At 43.7% G+C, this 9,189-nt stretch overlaps 1 protein-coding gene across 1 annotated transcript; it reads right to left on the reverse strand.

The window, feature by feature from the left end:
* Positions 1-1,546: 1,546 nt before the first annotated feature.
* Positions 1,547-2,649, reverse strand: sft2d3 (SFT2 domain containing 3). Its single transcript, XM_030362818.1, has one exon. The coding sequence runs from the start codon at positions 2,491-2,493 to the stop codon at positions 1,822-1,824; it is 672 nt and encodes a 223-aa protein (XP_030218678.1). The 5' UTR covers positions 2,494-2,649; the 3' UTR covers positions 1,547-1,821.
* Between the last annotated feature and the right edge of the window lie 6,540 nt (positions 2,650-9,189).

The following is a 9,189-nucleotide window of genomic DNA, read 5'->3' on the forward strand; positions in this document are numbered from 1 at the left end:
TCATGGAGACGTGGAACAATGTCAAAAACATCTGTCATACTCATGGACCTATTAAAGAAGGTCATATCACAGGGCTTTTTATGGTTCCAAGTTACAGCAACGCAAGGAGGTTAAGGACCCTTTCGTGTGCTGTGATTGCTCCGCTAACTAAAACCCGACGCAGAACCAAAAACGTTCACGACTGCGTTGAGGCGTCTGCGTGGTCATCAGTGTTGGGAACGTTACTTTAAAAAAGTAATTAGTTGTAGTTACTCACTACTTGTTCCAAAAAGTAACTGAGTTAGTAACTGAATTACTCTATAATAAAAGTAACTAGTTACCAGGGAAAGTAACTATTTGCGTTACTGTAAAAAAGAAAAAGTTACTATATGTCAAAGAATTTGGATTTTTCTGAGCAGTTTTCACTCGGCCTTACTGTGTTTAATGGTTGAACTTCCCATCCAAGGCCCTGATATGCTTCCAACTAATGTCTCGTCCACACTAACCCGGGTAAATCTACAAACGCATAAATATAAATTTGAAAACGCTGGGTTTGCGTTGTGTGGTGGACAGGGTCGACGGAGGGTTTCAGATACGATGACGTTCGGTTGCCATGACACTGCCACACGCTTGCGCTCGAGACCGAGACGCTCATCAAAAAAATGACAGGTGAAATGCAAATGATCTCTCTGTACAATGTACTAATTTATCTCCAGAAACAACTCGACATATTGGCTCGAACATATTCGTTGCTCCAACGCCGGGGGCGAGCGCTGTATTTCATGTTCTTCAGTGATGGTACAAAAGAAAACGAAGGACGACAGTTCAAACCGCACTTGGAGCGGTGATTAACCAGCTGATCAACTGTAAATATCAGCTGATCGTGCCCCTGTAATCTAAACAGAGAGGCGTGGCGGAGTTACGTAACCATGACAACTGTTTATCAAAATAATTTCAGTGTGGGACCATAAAAAGCCCTTATCATGGGACGAAATGCATGTCGGTCCGTCCGTTCTTCTGTTGAGTCCGTGACCTGCGTGAGAAGCTCAGAAATTATTATCTTATCCTGCAGCGACGGATCCTTCGGCCAATCAGATCGAGGTTATGCAAACACACGACTGTGAAGCTACTTGGACTCCGTCAAATGAAATCGCCTTTGTGATACAACACGGGAAAACACGTGGATATGTCAAAAAGCCGGCCGGTATTGGGGGATTTAAAAAACTGATGAGAAAGTTATCATTGCTGGGGGCAAACGCCCAATTCTGTTTGATCAGTCCCTGTTCAGAGACAACACACTCCTTGCGACTACGGGATCCATTTTGCAATACAAGCAGGAAAAAGCCGGCTTTAAAAATTCTGATCCCCTCACACAAAAAGTTAAACTTTCCATGAATTGCTAAAACGATTAACCATCTGTTGCTGCAACTTGTAATATATAAACCATCTCTTGATGCATAATTGACGGTAACTTATGCGATGTCGGTACTAAAACCGTCGTTCTGTAAATAGGTCCTCAAGACCACCTGAGTGGCCACAACTTTGAATTACTGTGAGCCGGAGAAAGTGGTGTTTAGACGATTGCTCGGGGCTATTCACGTTTTATTGGTTAAAATCACACCCGAGAGACAAAAATAAACAAGTTCCCGTATTCAATATGGAATCAACAGTCGGTCTGTAGCGTTGGTCATCGGGTTCCCCCAACGAAGGGACCCTTCTGAAAGCAGTGTTGCCAGATTGGGCCCGATTTTCCGCCAAATCTGGCAACACTGGCTGCAGCTCGCTGTACCCGTCTAGTCCGGGCCGCAGGCACTTCAAGTCCAGTATCCACAAAACAAGCCCTCAAATAGGCATCGTTTTCCCAGTGACGGTCCTTTTAATGGCAGACGCCGCCATGCCTCCCAAGAAGCGGATGCCTGCGCTGCCGCCGGGTAGCAGAGACACCACGTACCCGGCGAGGACCGCGACCTGGAGCACGGCGCCCAGGGCGGTGAGCACGGTGCTGTGGAGGCCGAGGGCGGCGTACAGCGTGCCGCCAAGGCTGCACAGGTACACGGCCGCGCCGGGGGTCGGGAAGCCGAACAACTTGCTGGGTCCCCGCAGGAGGGCGGCCCCTAGAATGGCGAACAGCGAGCCGAGAGACCACAGGAGGGCGAACTTCCGCGCGTAGAGGAGCAGCAGCGGCGCGTACAGGGCCGAGAGTCCGAAGCACAGCGCCGAGAAGGAGATGCACACGCCGGCACCAACAATGCGCTGTTTGCGACTCATCCCAGGCAAGCAAGGGTCGGGTTCCGTGGACCAGGGCCAGGAGAACCCGCCGCCTGAGCTCTGGGCTCCCGCTGAGGTCCCCCGACCGCCCGGGAAGGGACTCGACCACTTCCCGAACCAGCTCCCGGATACCGAGTCCGTCTCGTCCATGTCTATGGCCGTGCTGGAGCCGGACTGGGAGACGGTCTTGGAGCCATTTTTGGACTGGGCCAGGTATTCTTGAAGTTGCCTGTTGAGTTCGGCCATATTAACGCCGAGCCAGCTGAGGTTTGTTGACAAACTTGGTCACTGTTGGATCCCGGAAGTGAGGTTGAGGCGTCGGTCGACGTCACAACGTGTGACGTATTATAAACACTTGAAGGTGTGTGTGTGTGTGTGTGTGTGTGTGTGTGTGTGTGTGTGTGTGTGTGTGTGTGTGTGTGTGTGTGTGTGTGTGTGTGTGTGTGTGTGTGTGTGTGTGTGTGTGTGTGTGTGTGTGTGTGCGCGTGCAGGATTTAGTGACATCTAGCGGAAGGGACCAGGTATTGATGGAATAAAATATATTTAAGGGTTTTTATCTATAATCCCATGAAAATATGATTGGCTGTGTGTTGTTAACCTGAGAATGAGCATTTATCTTTGAGGAACGGAGTCCTCTTCCACGGAGCCTTCGACCACTGGCAATTACACAATTCAGGCCACTGTCATTAAATTGGTTCTAGTTGAATTCTAAACACTGTAGCTTATGAAGTGGCAATATTGAGTTTTCATGTTAGTAAATGTCCCAATCTATCGCTGAATGAGGTAACAAAATGGCGATTGAGCCTTGGCCCACGGATAATAGGACTGGGCCAGATATTCTAGAAGTTGTCAGTTCGAAAATATCTAAATGCTCAGCCTGCTGAGCTTTGACGTCTGACTTGGTTGTTGGAACATGGAAGAAAGGCAGACATGTTATTTAATTTGTCTATAATCCCATGAATATAAGATTTGTTGTGCTTTTGTTGCCGAATGAGCCCTTTATATCCACTTAGGGATTGGGCCCGCCATCTTTGAGCTCCATGTTTCTACAGTTAGAGTGCATTTTCTCTACAGAAAATAATCTCAAAAGTGTTTTGGGCTAAGAGTTATAGGATGTATGTGGGCATGTTTGTTTAACCTGATTACTTAACCTGTTCAAACATTGACCGTGGTGCGGTTCAAATTCATGTAATATACCCCTTACACAATTCCGGCCAGTTCAGGCAAATGCAGTCATTGGAAAGGGAGGGCAGAGGGGGGGCGTTTATTTAAATCTCAAAGATATTAATGTAAATAAATGTCCCCCTATTTATCTCCGAATGAGGTAACACTTGAGCTCTTTAAGAAAAACCTTGCATTCGCAGTATTAGGATTTATGGGTACAATGGCCGCTTTTCAACAAAGGTGTCGCCAAAGAGAACAAAAGGGAAATCTTTTAAACTCTTTTGCTAAATAGATAAGCGTATTCTACTGTTTCAAATGCAATGTGAATCTTACTTGTATCTAATCTTTTCTCAAAATGTATTCAATAACATAAATTATCATTAATTCTGGGCTGCACAAGATTCAAGAATTGTTAAGTGAGAGCAATGTTTTAAAAAATGACCAATCCAACACTTTGCTCCCTTTGCCAGGTATTATTACATTGACCTGTGATTACCAGACCATTTTTTCCTGAACCAATCAGAGGAGAGATGCCTCCGGGAGCGCTATCAAATCCAAGTGCGCTCAAACAGTGACACGTTCAGTCAATTCAAAACAGACTTTCAATTGCTAACCGATGGCTATGTCATTTATAACTAATCAACCTTAAATCTTACCTACAGCACTTTTGGCAGTCAGGGCAAATTCCTAGAATCCAGATATTCTAGCTTGCGTTTCACATTGAACATAATAAAGCAAAACAAAATGGCCAAATTATTTACAACACCAATTTTATTTAGTATCTTTACAATACATCCTTAAAATACATGTGTATTGCTTGCTATTTTTTTTTACTTTGACTATAAACGAATAACCTTTGCAACAGATCCTATAAATAATTGTGAATATGTTTTTTTACTTTGACTGAAATCATATCTTTATAACCGATCCTATACAAACGGGAATTATTATTTTTACTTTGACAATGAACATATTATGTTTATAACAGATCATATCTTTGTTTTGACCCCTTTTATTTATTTTTTTCTCTCTCTTAAAATCTGTCGCACTTTTAGATTTCTGAATGTAAAGTGTTCTACAAATTAAATATATTATTATTATAATTATTATTATATCTATACGTGTGAATTTGTATTTTTACTTTGACATTATCTTATTGAAACGATTCAATACAACATTTACACAGGATGACACAATTTGTATTGATGACCTACTAGCTTAGCCTTGAGGATGTTTAAGATGATCCTACAATCTATGAGCACAAAACCTTTCAACATTTTCAGCTATGTTGTTGAATCACTATAATAACTATGCAATCAGTTGAGGTTGCCAGGATCAAACTGGGGGTAATTTCCGACAGAAGAACCTCCTCTTCTCCACACAGCTCCTGGCCTGCTGGCCTCCCCCAGACAGAGTCCCACAGTGGTTCCCGTTGGCGGGACACTCGGGCAGGGTAATAACGCCACCGGCGGTCCGGTCCATCCACAGCCAGCGGCCCGCCAGCCAGCGCAGACCGATCCACACCACCTCCGTCTGGGCCCGGGTCATCTCTTCCTGGGCGTAGGATAATTCGGCTTCGTCATGGAAGCTGAGGAGATCCGATGCGTCCGGTTCAAGAGCCCTGCAGTGGTCGAGAGCTTCCTCCCATGTCTTCTTCTCCTCCAATACCAGGTTATGCTCACAAAGAAACCAAAATGTATCACCACAAAGTCTGTCGATCAGCTTGCCCTGTTGGATGCCACCGCATCCATTGTCAGACAGTTGCCACTGATACAAGAGCTGGAAAGGCAGGGAGTTTTGCTGGCCGTTTTCCCACCTCCACACACCATTTATCCCCCGATAACGGAGTCCGACCCAGCATCTAAATTTTGGACCTCCACAAATCTCTGAGAAATATGATAGATCAAGATCATTCCTTGCGTTGGCTAGCGTGCTGTTACCACCATAGTGAGACTTGCAGTAGTTATTGGCGTCATCCCACTTCTTTCCGATCAAGTGACGATGGACCCATCTGAGGCGGTCTATGGAGGCCTCAACAGGCGGTGGTGGGCTGGTGGAGAGAGAGAGTAGGAAGAGGAACAGGTACTGGCTGCATGTGTTCTCCATGACTCCTCAACACATCTGACCTCCTCTGGTAAAGGCTGTCAGAGAGAGAGAGAGAGAGAGAGAGAGAGAGAGAGAGAGAGAGAGAGAGAGAGAGAGAGAGAGAGAGAGAGAGAGAGAGGGGTGGCAAAATACATTTGTTTATTTTCCACTGCTTTTCATGACACTTACGATATACCAGATATATAAATTCATGTATACATACAAAATATTATAGTATATTGTATCACAACTGCTTCCAAAGAATCCTATCAAAAGTAACTTAATCCAGAAATATTTTTGCAGGTGAAAACTTTTAAGTCGTGTTCTTGTATTCAGAGTACATGTTTTTTCCAACACCGTCATCCAAAGGCCTCGTAGAACCATAGATATATCTACATAACTCTCGTTGTCAATGCTGGTACTTCAACATACGTACCAAAGTATTTTTGCCGTACCTGGTCGAGACAGAGTTCAATACAGAATCAAGTCAGGCTGAACAATCAACAAGTGGTACTCTCAGTAAGAGAACGGACTAATAAAATATAATATTATTTGCATAAAGGGATACCCTATGCTCAGAAGTTTCCCCTTTTATACCTTTTATTAGTAGATCAATCACGCAATGGCCGAGCAACAAAACCTTGATATTCTACATTGTTTGAGCTTGACCTTGATGATGATCATCTGCTCAGACACTTGCAGGACAGGATGTTACACCGTGACAAATGCAAAACGATAGAGGCAAATATCTGCTTTGCATTGTCTCAGCATTGGATATCGAGATTTGGATACCATGGAAGACGAAACAACAACCTTGACACTTGACACCAAGAGACACAACGCATACATTTTTCACTTTTAGGGAAGTGGTCTGCAAACATTTTAATAAACATCGCTAAGATACTTGTTGTAAGTCTGAAGAGGGCGGTAGGAGCCAAGATTGGAGAGCTATTGCTTGAGGGGAATTTGTAAGAAAGATGACAACCTTGGTTGTTCAGTGTCAGTCTTGCCCTCCTCTGCTCTATTCAGTTTTCTCTCGAAGGGGGGACATTATGTTTTTGGGGTTTCTCCTTTTCTTTAGTGTGTTATATCCGAAACTCTGATACACTCCTTTCATACAAAAGTCAACATAAAAACCATCTCTTCAGGACCCCCTACAACATCTGAAAAATCATCCTCTGCCATTTCCACCCTCTATCTCTCTCTCTTAATGTCTTGTCTATTGTCTCTATGTATTCCTTTTGCAAAGCGTCTTTGAGTATTTGGAAAAGCACTGTAAAGAACTGATCTAATTGTCATGGCCACAGTTTTGGTGCTGTGTGTTCTCCCCTGTGTCGGCCACACCCCCTGTCTGTCTCTGTGCTTTTCCTGCCACTCTCACCTGCTCTCACCTGGCCTGCATCCACTCATCAACTCCCCTGCAAATAAACCTGGTTTCCCTGCAGTCGTCGCAAGATCGTACTTCGATATACCGTGGTAGTTATTCGTACCTGGCTCCGGTATAGACACTTTCTAGTTGTTGTTTCTCCTGCTGAAATCTCGTGCCTCACCTTTCGTTTTGTGGATCTACACCTCCAGCCGGCCTGCCTCACTCCCTCCAGCCTGATGCGCCCCCCCACTCCCTTACCTGCCCCCTGCCTCACTCAACCCATTCAATGCTGACGGATGGATGTCATTGATAACAAATGACTCTCAAATAACAGCCCTTAAATCGTACCTCAAGCACCTTTGGCGGTTGGAGCTTATTCATAAATTCCTAGTTGGCCCCATGGATGTATGGTTGATGCCTCATGACCAAAGACCAAATATGTAAAAAGGAGGCATATATATATATATATATATAGTATATTATACCATTGTTTTCACTGAATCTTATCATAAATAATTAAATACAAAATATCTCTGCATTCTGACGGATTAAAATGTGATCATAGATGTGAATTCATGATGACCACACAACCCTCAAACAACATAAATTGATTAACAACAAGAAAATGTCAAAATAAGTTAAAATAATCTATTAATGAATTAATTTGAAAAAAAAATGGTGGATAGGATTCGGAGGATAGATAGATGGATGGATTGATTATCGATACTGGTTCCAATTAATCCTATCTGGGTTCTGACAGGATTCCAGGGCACGCCACCAAACCAACACAGAGGCAACCAAACAACACCCAAACTAACCCTAACCCTAGTGAAATAAAAGAGGAAACTCTCAAATAAGATCCAACCAAATCATGCAATGGTCACTGACAACTAATCCTTTGCAAAGCCACGCAAACTATTAAGTCAGGTGGTTGACAAGGAACCAAACACACACACACACACACACACACACACACACACACACACACACACACACACACACACACACACACACACACACACACACACACACACACACACACACACACACACACTTCCTGCAACCCCAAAAACTCTGACCTCCCATCAGTGTTGGAATTCCCGGGGGGTGGCCCACTGGGGGGGGGTCGCTATTCCCTTCAATCGTTGTGCCCCTCAATAATAACATGCAACAAGATAAAATGATAAATGCATTATGCTCTTTTGTTTTGTTTTATTAAATGGAAAAATGTGCCATTTTCCGAACTACGACTCTCAAACATTTCATTAAGTGCCTCACGCCTAACAATAACGCAAACCTATGACGATGTGAAATATCAGGCTTTCAGGCTGTCTTAGCCTGAAACCAAACGGTCAAATCTCTTTTCGTTGACATCTTGATCATACTATACTAATGCCTTTTGTAACTTGCCGGTAACACCATTGACAGTAGAAGAAACACTCGCTCGCTAGCATATTCACAACGTCGCACGAGAGTATGAGATCGGACAGTACTGCGGAGCAGACGAGCAGTTCCCCCTGTGATCTGGAAGAAAATTGCACCCAATGAGAGGGAAACATATTGTAATGACCTCGCCGTTAGCATAACAATTTCCAGTCATAAGTACTGTACTACTTGTACGAACTTTATTCCTACAAACCAGATCACTGTTACCCGTAACCAGGGCTGTAGTGGTCAAATTAGAGGTGGGTAAACTATGAATTTTTTGATCAGACCGACCTCGACACAACGCAAGGCAGGGTGTTGCGACTCTGTAAGGCTAGCCAATGCGTAAGGATTATATATATATCAGTGTTTCCCCTACCATTGTTCAGGCCTGGCGGGCCGCCAGGCCAACGAGCGCCCCCGCCAGGCCAACAACCGGCCAAAAAAATGAAAAGAAATGAAAAAGAGAAAAAAAAAAAAAATGAAAAAAAAAAAAAACTTTTTTTTTTTTTATTATTATTATTATTAGCCATAATATCATAACCATCCAAGCTCACCACCAGCTATCTCAATATGTATTGGTGCTTTATGCTCCTGTACATGAAATTAGTTTATATTAAATCAACTTTGTTTTTAGAAAAACACTGTTTATTCTCCGGCAGAAGAACTATACCATGAACCGATCGCGTAAATGCGACGTCTGATTGGTTCAGCCCGCCGTTACCATGGACATTTTTACCGCCCCCGCGAAACACTAGCCTCGTTCTTTATATGTCCATAACTTAACCAACTTGTGATGGCTAAGCAAGTGTTTTATTTGGAAATAACCAACAAATACTCTAGCATCCCGTGAAAAATGTATAACAAATCACACCATCAGCTCTTACCACCGGGCCTAA

Source organism: Gadus morhua, chromosome 8 (assembly GCF_902167405.1).
Source record: "Gadus morhua chromosome 8, gadMor3.0, whole genome shotgun sequence".
Taxonomy (NCBI): Eukaryota; Metazoa; Chordata; class Actinopteri; order Gadiformes; family Gadidae; genus Gadus; species Gadus morhua.